The sequence below is a fragment of the Grampus griseus genome (genome assembly GCF_964374135.1).
Source record: "Grampus griseus genome assembly, chromosome: 1".
Taxonomy (NCBI): Eukaryota; Metazoa; Chordata; class Mammalia; order Artiodactyla; family Delphinidae; genus Grampus; species Grampus griseus.
Window position 1 is genome coordinate 181960913 of NC_139017.1, and position 20140 is coordinate 181981052.

The following is a 20140-nucleotide window of genomic DNA, read 5'->3' on the forward strand; positions in this document are numbered from 1 at the left end:
CAAGCTTGGAGGGGACTCCCTCCAGAAGGGACGGCCACCAGGGCCAGCAGGCCAGTCCTGCCCCACCCCCGGCACTCAGACGCTGGCCCGGGGAGAGAGAGAGGAAAGCCCTCAGGCACAGGCCGGCCGTGGCCTTGGGATGGAGACAGGGGCTGAGCATCCGCCAGCCTCAGGCAGGGCCTCGGGAGCTCCACGCCCGTCCTGCGGGCCCTGGCGCCCCAGGCTGGGTGGACGCCGCCCCAGGCCTCGGTCGGTCCTGGAGTTTCTCAGCTGTGCGCTTTCCCCGTCTAGAGACTTGCAATGAGGAAGCCCGAGAGCCCGGTGGGGATGGTGGAGATCGCAGGCTGCGCAGGGCAGAAGCGCCGAGGCTTCCTGGAGGGAGGGCTGCTACTGCTGCTGCTGGTGACGGGTGCCCTGGCCGCCCTGGGCCTCCTCTACGCCGACAGAAGAGGTGAGTGAGGGCGCCCCTCCCCTCGGGCCCGCCACCGACACCCTGCTCACCGCCTCTTCCCCACGCGGCCTCGGCAACGTCTGCGTGCCCGCCCACCTGGATAAGCCAGCCATTGAGCGGGCAGGTGGGGTCTGCTCGGGGCACCAGGGGCTGCCGGGCTGTGCTGCAGCCTGGAGAGAAGGGGCACTGACCTGTGGGGGCCGGGGCCCTTCCAGAAGGCTCCGCCCAGGCGCTGGCTGGCACAAGGCTGGTTCTGCTGGCTCTGGGCTGGCGGGGCCCTGCGGGACTCCCGAGATGCGGCAGAGCGGTTCCCCATGCCACATCTGCGCGGCCCCCTCCCCTCCCCTGCCGCACAGGGCGCTGCAGTTCCCGGCCTGCCCAGCAGCAGGAGCCCGCGCTCCAGCGCTGGGGACCCGCGGCACAGCATCCCTCCAGCCAGCGGGGCTCGCCTGCCGCCTCCCGGGCAGCCATCCTGCAGAGAACCTGCTGGGATCCTCCTCGCGGCCTCCTGAAGGCCTGGGTCCCCGGGGCCTCGTGGCTTCCCAGGCCCTGCTTTTTGCACAGTGATGGGTGGGGGCCAGGCCGGGGTCCTAGGGAGATGGGAATGCCAGGGCCACCCTGCAGGAACACCCCCACTCACAGTCCCTCCCCAAGGCCAACGTGGAGGAACCTGGACTGTTCCCCCCTTGCGTCGGGAAGCACTGCGGGGGCGGGGGGAGGTGCTCGCCTGCCTGCACCTGGGCACCAGGTGGCCTGGGTCAAATCCCGGAGGCACCTTACTCCCAGCAGGCACAGCCTCGGGCACAGCTGGGAGATGCAGTTGGTTCCTCCTGCAGGTGGGTGGGTGGACGGGTGGGCTCAGGACTCAGGAGGATCTGCAGGAGAAGCCCTCCCCACGGCCCCAACAGTAGGGCAGCACAGGCGTTGTTACTAGAATATTCCCTCACTGGCCAGAGCCACCTGCGCTGTGGTGGGACCATCCATCCATCACTGGGCAAGGCTGTTTCTGAGAACCAGGCGCGGGTGCTGCCTACAGATGTGGTGGACGGCCCCTGCCCAGGGTTGCTCCCACCTGACCAGGTGCCTGGCCGGACCCTGCCAGCCACTGCCGTCTCTGGCCCCTCCGGGTCTCCTGGCAGGGTCGATGGACACTGCATCTCCATGGTCACGGGATGTGGGGAGGGACCGCTCACTGCTCGGAGAGCCCTGGAGAGCCCAGACCCCAGGGAACCTCTGTTCGGGACTACTGGGCTGCAAACACCTGGTTGAGAGGCTCCCAGGGGACAGGGCTGACCCCCCCACCCCACCCCACCCCACCCCACCCCAGTCCTCATCTAGGTGGTACCAGCCTGACAGCAGGGACCCTCCCTGCCCAGCCTGCCTCCTCCCCATGGTCCCCTAAATACAAGTGGGGTCTCTGCCAGGGCCCCTCAGGCAGGACTCTGTGCCCCTACCCCCCCCCCGAAATGACCCAAGCCGATCTCAGCCTCAGATCCTGATGGAGCCCGTGGAAGAGTTTAAATGCTGAATTATTATTTATTTCTAAAGACTTTCTCATCCACTATGGTTTTGTGGGGTTTTTTCATTGATTTATGAGTTATTTAGAAATCTCTCTTTTTAAAATTTCCAGATGCTTGGAGACTTTTTCTTAGTTACCTTTTTAAATTGGTTTCTAATTTAATTGCATTATTGTCAGCAGCCCTGGTTTATGTGATGTTGGTTCTTTGGTCTTTGCTGAGGCCTGCTTTAGGGCTAACACACGGCCAGTTTTATAAATAATCCACGTGTGCACGTGCAGTGCACACAATCACCCTTAAGTGAAAGTGGAGATACAGACAGAGGTTTAGACGCCTCCATTAGGTCAATCAGATCGTCTGTATGTTTGTTTTTTTCCATTTTCTTGACCTTTCAATTATTGAAAGATGTGTGTGGCTAAAACCTTGGCCTAGAGAACTATCAGTCTTCTTTGTAGTGATGCCAAGTATTAATTTGTGTATTTCAAGGTTAAACTACGGGAATTTCCTGGCTGTCCAGTGGTTAGGACTCCGTGCTCTCACTGCCGAGGACGCCGCCCAAAAAAAAAAAAAAAAAGCCACATTATTATGGGGATGCAAATTTAGAATCAGTGTATCTTCACTCCGTATGATTACGTAGCGCCCCTTTCTATCTTAACTGCGCCTTTTGCCTTAATATGTTTTGTTTTGACTTCTGTTTTGTCTGATATGAACTAGCATTTGTTCTCTATTTGTTCCATCCTTTTTCTTTGAGACTTTGTCTCTTTAGCTTTAGGTGTGTCTTTTGGAACCGTGTGCAGCTGGATTTTGTCCCCATCTTGTACCTGGAGGATTTAGTCTATGTGCATTCACACAGAAATGTACGATTTTTTGCTGTTGTGTTCTTCTGTGTTTCTGATGCCTCTTCTTTCTCTTTCCTTACCTTCTTTTGGACTGATCTGTTATTTTTCACTCTGTTTTCCTGCAACTATCTTGAAAGTTTTATATTTCTAATCCTTTTAATGGTTACCTTAGTTTTTTGTTTTAATATTTATTTCAAAAGTTATAGATAAACCTTTTTCAGAAAATTGAGTGTTTTTTGAATAAAACTTTGAGTGGGAAATACAATCCTACACCCACAATCCTGCCTCCTGGAATTCTGCTTCTCAGAAAGAGCCATATTCATTGTCTAGTGCAGAGGTCTGCAAACTATGGCCTGTGGGCCAAATCTGGCCCACTGCCTGTTTTTGTAAATAAAGTTTTATTGGAACACAGCTGTGCCTACTCACTTATGTATTGTCCGTGGATGTTTTCAGGCTACAAGCGCTAAGTTGAATAGGTGAGACAGAGTCTGTATATGGCTCACAAAGGCTAAAACATATATTGTCTGGCCTTTTACAGAAAAATATTGCCAACCCCTGGACTGGAGTGTCTAAGCCTCATCTTTGGACCCTTCTCTCTTTATCGTCAGTGTTAGATCACAGGGAGGCATCGTAAGGTTGTGGTTAACACCCAGGCTCCTGAATCTGACAGCCTGGGTGGGCTGCCAGCCCCCCGGATCCCAGCTGTGTGACCTTGGAAGGTTTTCTTCACACCTCTGTGCCTCAGTTTCCTTATCTGTAAAATGGAACACAACATAGAGGCTTACTGGAGGGTTCAATGATTTAATACATCAATAACACTTAGAAAAATGTCTGTCATGCCATTTATGATCAGATTTAATAATAAAATATTAGATTTGTCATTGATTCCCTATCCATATTGTTATTGACATCCCGAATGGGCGGCAGATTTAGTTCCTTAAGCCACCCAGGCTTCCACTGTCCTGGTGTAGGTACATCATTGCTTTTGGATAAATCCATATGCGTCATTACAATAGTTCTCCTGAGCATTTTTCACAGCTGAGCCATGAAGAATAGTTGGATTACATTTACTTTCCTTGTTATTATTTTGTTTTCTTATCATCAATAGCTATCTTGTTTAAGGAGTTTCATTTCTCTCTCCCTCTCTCTCTCTCTCTCTCTCTCTCTCTCTCTCTCTCTCTCTCTCAGACTCTATATACATATCTGTGGGATGGTTTGATATTATCCCACAGTATTTGGGTGCCCTGTTCAGATTTCGTTCATTCTTTTACTCTTGGTGATACAGTTTGAAGAGTTTGACCCTAATTAGTCTTCAGTTCCACTGGTTCTTTCCTCAGCTGTATCCAGTGTGCTGGTCAGCCAGTCAAAGGAATCCTTCATCTCTAATAACATGCGTTTTCTTTCTGCTATTTCCATTTCCCTCTTTTTTATAGTTTCCATCTCTTGTTGAAATGTCTTGTCTGTTCATGCATGTTATCCACCTTTTCCATTGGATGGAAACGTATTACCGTATTAACCATAGTTATCTTGCAGTCCTTCTCTGATAATGCCAGTATCTGAGCTATCTCTGAGTCTAGTTCTATTGATTACTTTATCTCATGGCAATGGATTGTTTTTCCTTGCCTGTGTGTGTGTGTGTGTGTGTGTGTGTGTGTGTGTGAGATACATTTTTACTGAAGGCTAAACACCCAGCGAAAGAGCAGAGGCTGAGGTAAACAGCATTTGCACCAGAGACAAGCACAGCTGTTCTGTTAGTGTGAGGGATGGAATCCATCCAGTCAGGAGTCAGCTGATTCAGGGTTTTGTTTTCACTTTTGTCACCCTCGGTGCCCCACACACTTCACCTTTCTCTGGCTGTGAGCAATGATTACCTGTTCTTAGAGAAATGGGTCTGGGGGGGCCCGAGGTTCCCCATTGTTCCTGCTCCAGCCTCAGCTCTCAGCAGTCCCTGGATGTGTGCAGCACAGAGGGTTCTCCATGCCTCTGCCCCTCCACAGATGGTGGGCTGCCCTTGCTTTTTAGTGCTTGCCTCATGCTGGGGTGGGGGATCTCTGGTGTCCTGGCCCCGTCTCCGTCTTGGAGTGGGGGCGTCTCAGTACCCCTGCCCCGATCCCCATGTCCATCAAACTTTGCCTCATGCCTGAGTCCCCTGCCCCTCTCCTAGTGGCAGCAGACCTCAGCTTGATGTCAGTCTAGGATCCTGGGCCCACAGGGGTGTCCTGTGCCGCTCCCATGAGCAGAGGATTTTTATATCTGACTCTCCTCTGGGCCAGTGGGTTTTCACCTGGTCCATGGGAGTGAGAGGTTTACTGCGCTCCCCTCAGTGGTTTAAAGCTCTTGCTTCCCACAAGAGGAGGGTCCCACAAGAGGAGGGTCCCACAGGAGGAGGGTCCCACAGGAGGAGGGTCCCACAAGAGGAGGGTCGTACAAGAGGAGGGTCCCACAGGAGGAGGGTCCCACAAGAGGAGACGCCTCATGCTGGCACCCCAGCAGAAGCAGATAACCTCCTGCATGCCTGTGCCACTGAGGGGGACTCTCTGGTCTTCTGAGACCTGCCCCAGTTCTTCTCACTGACACCTGGTAAGGATCCATGGAAATAACTGGTGAATGAGTGCAAAATCCCCCTGTGTTGGGGCTTCCCTGGTGGCGCAGTGGTTGAGAGTCCACCTGCCGGTGCAGGGGACACGGGTTCGTGCCCCGGTCTGGGAGGATCCCACATACCGCGGAGCGGCTGGGCCCGTGAGCCATGGCCGCTGAGCCTGTACGTCCGGAGCCTGTGCTCCGCAACGGGAGAGGCCACAACAGTGAGAGGCCTGCGTACCGCAAAAAAAAAAAAAAAAAAAAAAATCCCCCTGTGTTGAGGCTCCAGCTGTTCCACACTGACAGGCTAACTCGCACTTGGCCTTCAAGAATTCATTAAAAGGTTAGCTGATTCTTCTTACCCACTTGTGTGGTGACTGCCTCTTACTCCTAGGTCCTGTCAGAGTTCTCAGTTCTGCTTGGTGGGACGTGTCACTCTGTTTTCCTGGTCACCCTCAGGTCCTAGATGAGCTCCAGAAAAGCTGTGATTTCTGTAGACTGTCTGGGTTTTTCCTGTTGTTAGAAAGGGCATGACACTCTAGTTGGCTTGTGATGTTGTAAGTGGAGAGCAGAAGTAATAGACCCTAAATTTTATATGCGTATTCAACTTAAGGTATCCAGCTAGTCAATATCTTCATGTTTCTTCCGAACAATACAAGGATTTAGAACAGTTTAACCCGTCCTCCACCCTGATCACATGTTATTGTGGGTAAGTCCGTGGTTTCTATCTTATTTTTTATTTACTGCACATAGGCAACATTCTCTAATATACTCAATTTAATTTCGATTTTCCCAAGTCCTTATCAGTTTCTTTTTTTTTTTTTTTTTTAATTTACTTTTGGTTGCGTTGGGTCTTTGTTGTTGGGTCTTCGTTGCTGTGTGCGGGCTTTCTCTAGCTGCGGCGAGCGGGGACTTCTCTTCGTTGTGGTGCGTGGACTTCTCATTGCAGTGGCTTCTCTTGTTTCAGAGCTCGGGCTCTAGACGCACAGGCTTTAGTAGTTGTGGCACATGGGCTCAGTAGTTGTGGCTCATGGACTCTAGAGCGCAGGCTGAGTAGTTGTGGCGCATGTGCTTAGTTTTGCCACAGCATGTGGGATCTTCCCGGACAAGGGGTCAAACCCATGTCCCCTGCATTGGCAGGAGGATTCTTAACCACTGCGCCACCAGGGAAGTCCCTTATCAGTTTCTTTGCTCATCATTCTTCCTACTTCTCAGGTAGCCCTTATGAAATCATTTACCTTCTTTCTGAAGTACATGCTTTTGGAGACTCCTACACAAAGTGTGTCCGTGGACCAGTGGTGTTGGCCTCACCTGAGAGCTTGTTAGAAATTCAGAAACTCGGGGCCCATCTCAGGCCTACTGGATTAGGATCTGCATTTAATCCCCAGGTAACTCAACTGCACTAAAGTTTGGGAAACACTGATTAGGACACAGCATTTGTTGATCTTGCTTGATAATCAGAGTAACCTGGGGCAATTGTTAAAAATCCAGACCTTGGACCCTGTCTCCATCTGCTTGGGCCACTGTAACAAAATACCATAAGTCAGGGTGACTTAAGCAACAGAAATCTATCTTCCTCTAGTTCTGGGGCCCAGAAGTCCAACATCAGGGTATCAGCCAGTTCAGTTCCTGGTGAGGACTCTCTTCTTGACTTACAGACAGCCACCTTCTCACTGTGTCCTCATGTGGTGGACAGAGCAAGTTCTGGTGTCTCTTCCTCTTCTTATAAGACACCAGCCCTACTGGATCAGGGCCCCACCCTTATGACCTTATTTAACCTTCTTCACCTCCTCACAGGTGCCAATGCCAAATGCAATCACATTAGGGGTTAGGACTTCAACATAGGAGTGGTGGGTGGCGGGGAGAAGATACAAAAGTTGAGTCCATAACAGGACTCAACCTAGGCAGAACCAGGAAATCTTACAGGGTAAGACCCCCGATTCTGTACTGTAACCAGCATGTGAGGCCTTTCTTGTGATCAGGCAGACTTGGGGAGCACAGCTTCAAAATACTCTTTCAACTGTAAACCTTCATTTCTGTTTCCTTGAAAATGACTTTATTTGGTAGTCATCCTTCAGTGATAGTTTAACTGGTTACACAGATCTGGGCTTAGTTACGTTCTCAATATCTTGAAGATTTAGTTTCGCTGTCTCTGACTTCCGTTGCTGCTGTTCAGAAATCTGGTTCAGTCTAATTGGCCTTCTTGCCAGATGAACTTTTCCCCTCTGAGCTGTCTTCTCCCTGACTGTGCATTTTTACCGTGAGGTGTCTAACTATGAAGCTCTTTTTATTTATTCTGCTTTACATCTGTTGTGATTCTTGAATCCGAGCACTAATGACATTTATTAATTTTGGAAACTTGTAGCCACTGTCTTTTTAATATTGTGTCTCCCACATTATCTTTATTTTCTCCTAAAGTTATGATTACATATGCACCTAATTTTTCTCACTCTATCTTCCATATCTTTTAGAGAAAAGTTTCCATCTCTTTGATTTTGCCCCACATTCTGGGTAAATTCTTTAGAACTACATTCAAATTCACTAAATCTCTCTTCAGCTCTGTTGTATCTGCCACTTAACCCATCCATTTTGGATTTTTTCTAAAAAAAAAAAGTTATTTTCAACAATTTCATGTTTTTTATTTCTAGAGTTTCCAAGTGATTCTTTTACAAATTGATTTTTTCAATTTTTTCTTTGCCCTCATTTTTAATTTTTATTTCTTTCAATGATTCAAACATACGTGAGTTATTTCTGCATCAGCTAGCCACTGCTGCCTAACAAATCACCCCAATACTCAGGGGCTTAAAACAACACTTATTTATCATGACACACATCCATCAGTAGGCTGCAGGGCTCAGCTGATGTAGGTCAGCCTCAGCTGGGGCAGCTGTTCCATGAATTTCATCCTCCTACAAGGACTAGCAAGCATGTCACTCTCCAAATAGAAGCTCATGGGGACAAGTGGAAACACACTTAGGGCCTAGGCTCAGAGCTGGAGTACATTATTACCAAAGCCATAGGGGCAAACCCACAGTGAAGAGAGGGAGGAAATATTCTCTGCCCCTTCAGGGGAAGCAACTACAATGGCATGTGCAAAGGCACAGATACAGAGACATTGAGGTTTGGGGCCTGTGATGCCAGCTTCCACATGTTATGGGTCAGATAATCCCCAAATATGAATCCTTGGGGTTCTAGTCCTGCTGTTTGCTGTTTCTCACTCATAGAATCTGGTCTTTTCATAAACCTCAGTCCATGTTCAAATTGGCTTTATCTGCGAGAAGCCTTTGTTACTTGGGCTAAGTTTCCCTCCAGACAATATGTGTGTTTGTTTCCATCAGGCACCTGGGAATGCTACCAGCCTAAATTTAATTTCTCAGCTTGTGGTTTCCTTGACCACAGGGTCATGTAAGCTCACACCCCACACCTGCATGACAACCAGCCTGTGATGATACATTCTCCAGGAAGGACAGTTATTTTCCACCCAATAAAGTTCTTTGTATCCCTCTTTTGTTAGGTAGGGAGAGACAGAGACAGAGACAGGAACAGGAGAGAGACAGAAAGAGGAAACAAATTATTCACTTCAAGGCCAACCTTTAGGAGAACAGATCTTTCCAAGGAAATGTCAGGTTGTTGGTTTTTTTTAATGTAGAGTGTCTATGTGAAAATAATTGGCATATTACAGAAGTTATTCAAGCAAATATAAAAAAGAACAAGAGTAGACACATGTCAACTGGGCACAAGGAAGTCTACTCCCTTCTGGAATCATGAAGGGGGGAAATATCCCTGTTTGGGTTCTGTTTGCTGTGTGTCCTGTTGATCCTATTTTAGCATTAGAGGAAGACTTCATTTCTATTCAGCTTTTGTGTCAAAGGCATTGCTGTTTGCCTCTTCTCTTGCTCAGAAGGCTAGTGACTGGCCGTGGGTGCATCACCCCACATGCCTGTCAGTTTTCTCATCAGAAAAATGGAGGTGGTGACCCTCACAAATGAGGTGGTGTAAGTTAAAGGCAAAGTACACAAACATGGTGATCTCATCTCATTCAATTTTGGAAATGTTTTCTCAAGAGCCCACTGCATCCTCTTGAGCTGTAGCATCAGATGAACTTACCCCAGGAACTTCCCCCAACCAGAAGGTTATGGCAGCCCACGCTGGGAATGCAGTGGAGGAAATGGGAGTGGGACATAAACATGGAGAAGGCATGAACTTACCTCCCCAGTGTTGGGTGTTTGTTCTGGTTTCGTCTGACTAGACTGGAAGCAGATCAATCAGATGCACTGTTTGGGTTCCCACAATGCTTCATTCACCCTGTTTACCCTGCGCTCCCCTTTCTGGTCCTGGTCATTATTCCTTCCCACCAACCTGGACTCCCAACTGGTTACCTGCTCTTTCTATGGGAAGACTTTCTTTAGTTATTTGTTGTAGTGAGTGTTGTGTAATGGAGACAAATTCTATCAGATTTTGCCTGAAATGTCTTTATTTCACTTTCACTTTTTACTATATTTTTGCTGGATATAGAATTCTAAGTTGGTAGTTAGTTTGTTTTCTTCAAGCATCCATTCAAGAGTTTGTTCCATCGTCTTCTGACCACCACTGTTTGTGATGAGAAGCCAGCTGTCACTCTTCTTGTACCTCCCATGAATTAATGTCTTTTTTCTCCTCTGACTGTTTTTATGAATATCTCATTCTCTATAGTTCTTGGCAGCTTGACTTGATGCTGCTGCGTGCGTGGTTTTCTTTGTATTCATCCTGCTTGGGATATACTGCCCTTCTTGGATCTATAGGCTTATGTCTTTCATCAATTTTGAAAAATTATTAGCCATTATCTCTTCAAAGATTGCTGACTCATACCATTCTCCTGTGGGGCTCTAGCTACATGGATGCTAAGCTATTTAATATGGTTCCACAGATCTCAGATCCTCTGCTCATGTTGTTTCAAAGTAATTTTTCTAAATTTCTTTTTCTTTTTCTTTTTTTGGCCATGCCACACGGCATGTGGGATCTTAGTTCCCTGACCAGGGATTAAACCCAGGCCCCTTGCATTGGAAGAAGCATGGAGTCTTAACCACTGGACCACAAGGGAAGTCCAACTTTTCTAAATTTTAAAACAGCTTTAGATTTACAGAATTATTGCAAAGAGAGTACACAATTCCCATACACTTCATACCACATCTTATATCACATAAGTGTGATACATCTGTCACAAGTAATGAACCAATGTTTATATATTACTATTAACCCAGTCCATGCTTTATTCATATTTCCTCAGTTTTCCCCTCATGTCCTTTTCTGTCCCAGGACCCCACATGACTTAGTTAGCAAATCTCCTTGGACTCTTGGCTGTGATGGTTTCTCAGCCTTCCCTTGATTTTTATGATCTTGACAGTTTTTAGGAGGACTGGCCAGGTATTTTGTAGAATGTCTCTCATTTGTCTGATGTTCAGACTGGGGTGATGTTTTGGGGAGGAAGCCTACAGACCAAGGGGACATAATTTCAGTGACTTACCACATTGATGTCAACCTTGATCACATGGCTTGAGGTAGTGTTTGTCAGCTTTTTCCACTGTATAGGTACCTTTGTCCCCTCTCTTTCCACACTGTCCTCTTTGGAAGGAAGGCAGCACATGCAGCCCAAACTTAAGGGGTGGGGAGTTACACTACACATCCTTAGAAATGGAGTATCTGTGTAATCTATTTGGAATTCTTCTGTTTGGAAGACTTGTCTATTCCACCACCACCCCCATTTTTTATTTATTCAACAATTTAGAAAACAACTTGTCAGCACTTCAATGAAGCCTCACTTGTCGAGTTTTTCTTTCATGGATCATGCTATTTGTGTCGTATTTTAAAAGTCGTCACCAAACCCAAAGTCACGTAGGTTTTCTCCTGTCTTCTTCAAGAAGTTTTACAGTTGTGCATATTATATTTATGTCTGTGGTTTATTTTTAGTTAATTTTTGTGTAAGGCATAAGGCCTGTGTCTAATTTTTTTGGTTTGTTTTTGTATCTGAATGTCCAATTTTCCTTTTGGAGCATTTATTGAATGGCTATACTTTCTCCATCGAATTGCCTTTGCTCCTCTGTCAAAGGTTAGTTGACTGTATTTGTGTGGGTCCATTTCTGGGCTCTCTATTCTGTTGCATTGATCTATTTGTCTCTTCTTTTGCCAATACTATGCCATCTTGATTACTTGTAGCCTTATCGTAAGTCTTGAAATCAAGTCATGTGTCTCTCCAACTTCATTCTTCTTCATTGTTGTTGTCTGTTCTAGCTACTTGAGCCTTTCCATACAAACTTCAGAATCAGTTGGTCAATAAATATAAAATAGCTTGCTGGGATTTTGATTGGAATTATTTTGAATCTGTAGATCAAGTTAAGAAGAATCAACATCTTAATAATGCTGTCTTCCAGTCCGTGAACACGGAATATTTTTCCATTTCTTTACATATTTGATTTTTTTCATCAGTGTTTTATAGTTTTCCACATATAGGTCCTGTACATATTTTGTTAGATTTATACTTAACTTTTTCATTTTTTAGGTGCTATTGTAAGTGGTATTGCTTTGAAATTTTCAAATTCCAGTTGTTCATTGCTAATATATAAGAAAGCAATTTGTATATTAATCTTGTATCCTGCCACCTACTATCATCTCTTATTAGTTCCAGGAGGTTTTTTTGTTGTTGTTGTTTTGTTTTGTTTTGTTTTGTTTTGTTTTGTTTTGCTTGATTCTTTGGGATTTTCTACATAGATGACCATGTCATCTGCAAATAGAGTTTTATTACTTCCTTTCCGGTCTGTGTTACCTATATTTCCTTTTCTTGTCATATTGAACCAGCAGGACCTCTCATGTGATGTTGGATAGGAGAGATGAGAGAGGACAGTGCTGCCTGTCCCCAGGCTTAGGGGAAATCACCCAGTCTCTCACTGTTAACTACCATGTCAGCTCTGGGTGTTTTTTAGATGTTTTTCTCCGTTCGCTTTTTTTATCTTTTTCCTTTGTGCTTCAGGTTGGATCATTGATACTGACCTATATATGCTGACACTAATACTTTCTTTTGCAGTATTCAGTGTGTTTTTAAACCCAAAAAATGAATTCCTCACTCTTTCTATTACATTTCCATTTAGTTCTTTTTTAGAATTCCCATTTATCTGGTAAAATTCACCATCTATCTACATATTTTTCCGTCTTTTGTACAAGACCCTTTATCTTAATTATCATGGTGAGTTTAAAGACTTTGTCTGCTAACTCTGACACCTGGTCACCAACGAATCCACTTTGAACTGTTTTGGGGTTTTCTTCTTGGTCATGGGTCACATTTGCCTGTTTCCTCATGAAGGAGGATTTCTCCCAGCTTTCCTGCCCTGGCCCTGCCTTCACCTGCATCACCGCCATGCATTATGGGAGGCCCCAGAGCAGGAACCAGAGCCTTGTGTGACAGGGGCTCCTTGGAACCCGGATCCCTCCCTCCAGCCCACGGGCAGGAGCAAAGGGCTTGTTAAAAATCCCCCCACTCCATGCCCCTCCTGGAGGAGCCCTGCCCCTCCTCCTGCCCCGGTTGCAGGTGAAATAGCCACAGTCTGCTTAGACTTTCTGCATCCTAATCAGAAGCAAAGACCCCTTCTCCCCCACCATCTCTTTGGCCAGAGCTCAGATGCCTAGTCCACTCTTCCACCGAGGGCGTGGCCCTTGTCCAGAGGCTCTGGGTTGCTGAGACTGGCAGATGCCCGTGGGGCAGACAGACGTAGCACCCACTGAGCACTGCATTTCTGTTTCTGATCCATGGGACCGTCCACGGTTTGCCTCAATCTATGCATCACTTTTCTCCTTTTCCACTGGACTGGGGGCCCCTTAAGGGCAGTGCCCGTGTGGGACTCAGGTCTGAATCTCCAGAGCCCAGCACCAGGGCTGGTTGATAATATTAGCAAATGTTGGATTCATGGACGAACAAATGGATGGGTGGAAAGAACAGCCACTAACAGGTGGAGGAGAAACACCTCTCCCCACACCCCCACCCCCCAGATCACACATCTCATAAACACTCCCTCCAATGACCAGGCCCCCAGGGGACACCCAGCACATTCAGGGCCTCCTACACCCTCTGCGGTCTCAGGGGCCGGGCTGAACCGGGTCCCAGGCTTGCCCACAGCCCTGACCTGAATGAGGCCCTGTTCCCTCCTGCCCACCTCTCCGTGGGTCTCCCTGGTGGGGAAGGTGGCCATGCCTGGTGGACTCTTTCCCTGGACCTGACCCCCTTCCCTGCACTCACGCCCCCTTCCTGCACCCCCTCCAGGCCGTGCCCGCCCCCCTACGTAGTGGACAAATGAGAGAGGGCAGCTTTGCACTTTCAGCTGCCTGCACAGGTGGAGGGGCTGGAGCTGAGGCCAGTGGGCCAGGAAGATTCCCCCCAGAGGACATCCTTTCCCCCTTAAAGGGCTTATCGTCCCTGTCTTGGTAGACCCCAGGGGCTGCCCACCCCCGCCTGGGTGAGGCCCGTGGCCCCGCGGTAGAGGAGGATGTCAGAGAGCACTTCTTAGGGGAGAGGTCCTGCCTCAGGACCCCTCTGGGCCCAGCAGCTGCGGCCCCAGGGCCGGCGGGCCTCCCCCTCTGCTCAGATTTGAGTTCTGCTGGAGCCCCTGTGTCTTGGTGTGCCTGGTGACCAGCCCTCACTACAGCGGGAAGGGGCCACAGCCCTACACAAGGAATCCCCAGAGCCCCCAGGACCCCCTCCGCAGGAGAATGCCTGTGCTGCCCCAGGTCGGCCCCAAGGCACCCGGGAAGCGGTGGCAGCAGGAGAGCTGAGTTCTGTGTTTCTCCCCAGGGAAGCAGCTGCCACTCTTTACTAGCCGGCTTTGCTTCTCAAAGGAAGAGAAGACCATTGTAAAGCGAACACCCCGAGGTAGTCCCATCTTCCCTCCCAGCACGACCCGAGCAGGGGGGTGCTAGGAAATGGCACCCCGCATGGGCAGGCTGGGTTCCACTGCAGGCCCGGGGTGTGCGGCAGGACGGGGGCCCTGCCCAGGGCACCAGGGTCCCGTGGGAAGAAAGGGCAGTGGCAGGGATGCAGCCGTGAGCACCTGCTGATGCAGAATGCTTCCTGGGCGCCTGGGAACCGGCAGTTTCAGGGAGCGGCTCCTGAGGTTCTGCAGCTGCCCATTGATACAACCAGCAGGTGAGGGGGTGGGGGGTTGGGAGAGAGTAAGGGCGTGCAGGGACGGGGCAGCACAGGCAGGCTGTCTGGAGGAGGTGACGCCTGATGGGTGAGGCTGGCTGGGCCGACAGGCAGGAGGGCAGAATGGCCAGCTTCAGCCCTCAGCTGTGGGGATCACAGGTCACTGCAGGGTCACTGCAGGGGTCACTGCAGGGGTCAAGCCAGAATGAGCTTACCCTCACTTAAGGCCCCAGGACTGGGCCACCCAGGGAGGATGCAGGCTGCCCTCCAGATGCCCTCAGGGCCCAGGCTGGACCGCCCATGGGGGTGGGGGTGGCCGAGGTTTAACCCTGCCGGCCCCATCCCTTCCCACCCCACCTGTGCCCCGCCCACCCCTGCCAGCCCCACCGGCACCGACCATCCTCGCCAAGTGCTCACACTACTCCTTGCCGGCAGACGTCCAAAAGCCCAGGGACGCAAGCGAAACCTGCACCACCCCTGGCTGCGTGATGGCAGGTAAGCCCCCCTTCCCTCCGAGCCTCCCACAGCCCTGCCAGGGGGCTCGGGGGCCCCCCGTGATGCTGGCACAGGCGCTGCTTGAGGCCACGGGGAGCCACCGCACTCCCGACACGCGACATTGGCTGGTGGGCAGACCCTGGATGTGCCTGGGGGCAGGGACTCTACTGCGGGTGTCTCACCTGCCCTGCCCCCCAGGAAGCTGCTCCCTGCCTGCAGAGGCCCCCGTGACCACAGTGAAGCTGGCACAGGGACCCCAGGCGCTCTTTTTTGCACTTACAGAAGGAAGGTCACACAAACACACACACTCTCTCAAGTTGTCTCCCAGGAATTTGTCTTAAAACTGGGCGCCACGTGCCATTATTTCCAGATAAAACACAGTGAAAATGGTATGAAGAAACACTAGTGTAAAAACTCAGAAATGTGATTTTTCTGCCCACGTTGGGGTAGTGGATGGACTCCTGTGGGGCTGCCCCCTGTGAGGTCCCAGCCAAGTGGAACAGAAGGCGAGGGAGGGTCCTGGCTTGGGGTCCAGCCTGGCCACCTCTGCTGAAAGCATCCTGCCGGGAACATGGGGGCCCCACTGTCCGTGCCACATGGGGTTCTGGGAGCAAACCCATCTGCTCCAACAGAAAACAAACCCCTATGGTGGGCGAGAGCCACCCTCCCCCACGGACGCACGGACCGGTGAGGGGGCTCCAGGGCAGGGCCAGTGCTGAGCGCTCGCGGCGAGCCGGGCGGGCTTGGCCAACACCTGGCCATCTGTGTGACCCAGGCGTCCCGGATTCGCAGATGTGTGAGCGGAGGATCGGAGAGGTCACGGGGTCCGAGCTCACGTGGCTGATAAGTGGGGTCCTTAGAACTGGAGGCCCTGCTGCTGACCTCCCTGAGGTCCCGGGCTGACTAACGCTTCTGAGGGCACAGGGCCGTGATTGAATCCCCGACAGCCCACCGGGCTGTCCACACCGGATCTCCCCTCTTCCTCTGCACCACCTGGGGACGAGCAGCCGCCAGGATCCTCCAGAACATGGACCCGTCCAAGAAGCCCTGTGACGACTTCTACCAGTACGCGTGCGGGGGCTGGCTGCAGCGCCATGTGATCCCCGAGACCAGCTCGCGATACAGCGTCTTCGACATCCTCCAGGATGAGCTGGAGATCATTCTCAAAGGTGAGCGTGGCCTCCACCCAAGGAGTGGGGACGGCCCATCGGGTCAGTGGGCCCAGGGGAGGGGGAGTCCCCTGGGATAAGGGCCTCCACTGGGTGCGGCAGGGACACGGGCACCTTTGACCTGGCCTCCCCAGCAGCCTCCTCAGGCCTCTGTCCGGTTTCTCCTCTGCCCACAGGGGTGCTGGAGAATTCTACCACCAAGGATCGGCCAGCTGTACAGAAGGCCAAGATGCTGTACCGCTCCTGCATGAACGAGAGTGAGTGGCCGATGGAGCTGCCCCGCCAGGACCCTGTTCCAGGACCCCATAGCCCTGAGACAGAGCACAGTGGAGTGAGCGCCTCTCCAAAGTCGTGCCGGTGGGAGCTGTGTGCTCCCCCTGGCTGGCCACCGGGCCCAGGTGCCCTACGGGGTCCAGGCTGACTGCCAGCTGCCCGGGACGGGCTCACACCCTGACCCCAGCCAGCCACACTGTGCCCAGGGAAATGCACACGCGTGTGTGTGCGCGTGCCTGTGTGTGGTTTGAAGGAAACATTATTCAGGACACTTGGTAAAGATAGTAAGAGGCAGACTCTTCAGGGCCATCTCAGTAGGTGCAGGCATCACCGCGGTGGGGTCTAGCAAGAGGGGAAGGAGATTGGGCTCCACTCCAAATACAGCGAGGGCAGGCAGGTGAGGGTTTATAGCCAAGGGGCAGGAGGGGTCAGTGAATGGAAGATTTTACTAACAGGAAACATGGGGGGGGGGCGTGTCTGGCAAAACTAACCTAACGGGATTCTTGCCGAAGGCAGGCCAGGCAGTCAGACATCACCTGGGGAACAGTGAGGGGCGAGGACTGCGGTCAGCTACCGAGAGGGATCAGATATTCAAGGGGCGGGGGGGCTTCTCGTTAAAACGACCACGCAGAGTTCTTGCTAAAACTGGATTTTACCAGGAGGTGCGGTGATGGGCCCAGCAGAAGGTGCAGGAGCCTGACTGAAGGCAGGATCGAGAGAAAATCTTACTCTGTGTGTCTGTGTGTCTGTGTCTGTGTGTGTCTGTGTGTCTGTGTGTGTTTTGTGTGTATATGTGTGTACACGTATATGTGTATTGTGTGTGTATGTGTGTAGATGCAAATGCATGTCTATTGTGTGTGTATATGCACATGTGTGTAGGAACATGTGTGTGTGTATGTGTTTATGTGTGTATGTGTATGTGTGTGTACACGTATATGTGTATTATGTCTATGTGTGTGTGTTTGGGTATATATATATGTCTGTATGCCTGTATGTGTGTGTGTGTCTATGTGTGTGTACATATGTGTGTATATGGGTATTGTGTCTGTGTGTGTCTGTATGTGCATGTGTGTATGTGGGTACGTATATATGTGTATATGTATGTGTGTAGGCATATGTGTGTCTGTGTGTATATGTGTGTATGTCCATGTGTCTGTGTGTATTTATGTGTTTTGTGTGTATGTGTGTGTACATATATGTGTGTATATGGGCATTCTACCTATGGTGTGTATGTGTGTATGTGGGTATACGTGTCTATGTGTGTGTGAGTTTGTGTGTGTGTGTGTATGTCTTGAGTGTGTGTTTGTGTGTATGTGTGTGTTGTGCGGCAGGGGTGGGGGGAGTTTCCCAGTGCTTTGGTTCCTGTTAAGAGGTTCACACACTTGGGGCCCCTCCGGCCCGTCTTCCCTTAGGCGCCTGCCTGGGGGCCTGCAAACCCGGCCTGTGGTTCCGGCTGCTCTGGGGGCCGCTTCCCCTCCCCGGCACCAGGGTCTGCGGCTGGCTGTTTCCCCAGGGGTCTCCTGCAGGGCGGGGTTTGTTTCTGGTGTGCCTAGGGCCCCCAGCATTATCGGGGTGTCTCCATGGTGTCCTGGGCTGGCGCGCTCCTCTCCTCCCCATGGAAACAGGAGGTCACGGGATCCAGTCTGGCCAGCACCTGCCAGGTGAAGTTCCCACCTGTATAGAGTTTCTGGCCTGAGAGACCAAATGTACGAAAGGGCCAGGGCCAGACCGTGTATAAAAACACAACTCCGACCCCCGGTCTGCAGCCAGGCGGCCAGGCCGTCACTACAGGAACCAGCGCAGGAAGCCAAACAGTAACTCCTGTAACGATCTGCCCGACACGGCCGACCTGACCCGGCACTGGCAGCTCCCTAGGTTTTGTCCCTGCTCCCAACTCAGGACCCAAGAGAGCAAGCCCAGTGTGCCCCCACCAGCCACGTGGGACACCCTGCTTCTCGCTCCCCCAGGCCCCAGCCCCCATCAGGGCGCCCTTGGAGCCGCCCCCTCCCCCTGGACCGCCCCCCTCCCAGCCCGCCCCTCCAGGTCGAGCGACCAACCGGCGAGGCCCTCCCCGCCCCAAGCCTCCACCCCGTCAGCAGCAGGCCAGCTCTATTCCCACCCTCGCGGGTTCTTGTGCCAAGTTCTCCCAAGCTTCCTGGGCGCCCCCATGCTGGGAAGCTGTGCTCCGTGCTCCGTCAGCAGTTCAGTCCACCCGGCGCTGGAGCTGGAGGGCACGCGGGCTTCCCAGCCGCCGGCGTGGACCCCCACCCCTGCCTGTTCCCGGCCTTCCAGAGTGCCGCCTGGGCTGCTCTGAGCTTCGGGGCCTCCCTTCCACACCCTTGTCCTGGTGGCGCCTGTGCTTCCATCGACCCCAGGCCCCTTTCCCGCCTGCGTCCCGTCCCTGCTCTTTCCAGGCCCCTGCGTGTCCTGTGCTGCAGAGTCTGCACCGGGAGGGTCAGGCTCCGCGCTGGGCGTCAGCATCCCCGCGGGTCCATGTGCCGGCGGGTGTCACGCCCGCCCCCCCACCTCCCCGCCAGGGCATCGGGTGAGCGACCGCTCCCTCCCCTCTCAGGTGAGATAGAAAAGCGAGACTCGCAGCCCCTGCTGGACATCCTGAAGGCGGTAGGAGGCTGGCCAGTGGCCACAGACAAGTGGAGCGAGAGTGTAGGTAAGGCAGGGCCTGGTGGCAGCCTCACATGGGCGGGGGCCCTGGGCCTGGTGGCGGCCTCGCATGGGCGGGGGGCCCTGGGCCTTCCAGGCCCGAGCCGGAGAGTGTGCAGCAGCTGCTGGCGGGCTCCCAGCGGCTGGGCCCCTCCGCTCTGCAGAGGGGCATCCCTTCCAGAGCCCTAGGGAAGGGCCGGGGCCCCGGCTCTCAGCATGGGCTCTGCTCCCTGCTCTCGGGGGGTCGGGGGCGCACAGCGCTGCTCTCCGGGCCCTGCTGATCCCCGTGGACTCTGGACGAGGGGCTGGGCTAGGACCCCAGGTCCTGACAGGTCTCCAGCACGGGGTGCCGGCCCCCAGGTGCCCGGTGGGAACTGGAGCAGCAGCTGGCCGTGATGAACGCGCAGTTCAACCGGCGGGTCCTCATCGACCTCTTCATCTGGAACGACGACCAGAACTCCAGCCAACACATCATCTATGTATGAGCCGCGCAGGGGGGCCGGGCAGGCCGGGTCCCCTGGGCCTGGCTGGGGGCTCCCGCAGGGCAGCGGGGAGACAGCTGTTACCACAGGGGGCGGGTGGCCCGCGAATGCTCCCAGGGCCCTGCTGTCATCCACACCTGCAGCTCAGGGGACCTGTGCCGATGGTCTGGGTTTCTGCTGGGCCAGAGGGGCGGCCCAGGTGCCGAGCTGGTCCTCGGGACGGTCCGTCCAGGCCTTTGGCAGCAGCACAGAAAGCCCGACCTCAAAGAGCCACCACTGGCCACAGATAGGCCACAGAGGACCCCGCGTGGAACACACACTCCGCTCTGGGAGGGGGGCTGTCCGAGGCCCTGTGGGTGGCCCGCACCCCCTGGCCACCCCTCAGCCCACCTGCAGTCCAGCCCCAGAGCAGGGGTCGGGGCCCAGTACCTGCACACGCTCCAGATGGAGCGCCCGTTCCCACCAGGCACAGCACGGTGGAGGGGAGAGGGCTGGGCCCACCTCGGC

The 20140-nt window shown here is 52.3% G+C and overlaps 1 protein-coding gene across 1 annotated transcript in view; it reads left to right on the plus strand.

The window, feature by feature from the left end:
• Positions 1 to 300: 300 nt before the first annotated feature.
• Positions 301 to 20140, plus strand: part of MMEL1 (membrane metalloendopeptidase like 1) — a gene marked incomplete at both ends in the record, with an annotated part of 31872 nt that continues 12032 nt past the window's right edge. Inside the window, 7 exons of the mRNA XM_082677564.1 lie at positions 301 to 451; positions 14203 to 14280; positions 14989 to 15048; positions 16056 to 16217; positions 16394 to 16474; positions 19063 to 19158; positions 19512 to 19630. Coding sequence (XP_082533690.1) covers positions 301 to 451; positions 14203 to 14280; positions 14989 to 15048; positions 16056 to 16217; positions 16394 to 16474; positions 19063 to 19158; positions 19512 to 19630 — 747 coding nt within the window. The remainder of the gene's footprint in view (positions 452 to 14202; positions 14281 to 14988; positions 15049 to 16055; positions 16218 to 16393; positions 16475 to 19062; positions 19159 to 19511; positions 19631 to 20140) is intronic.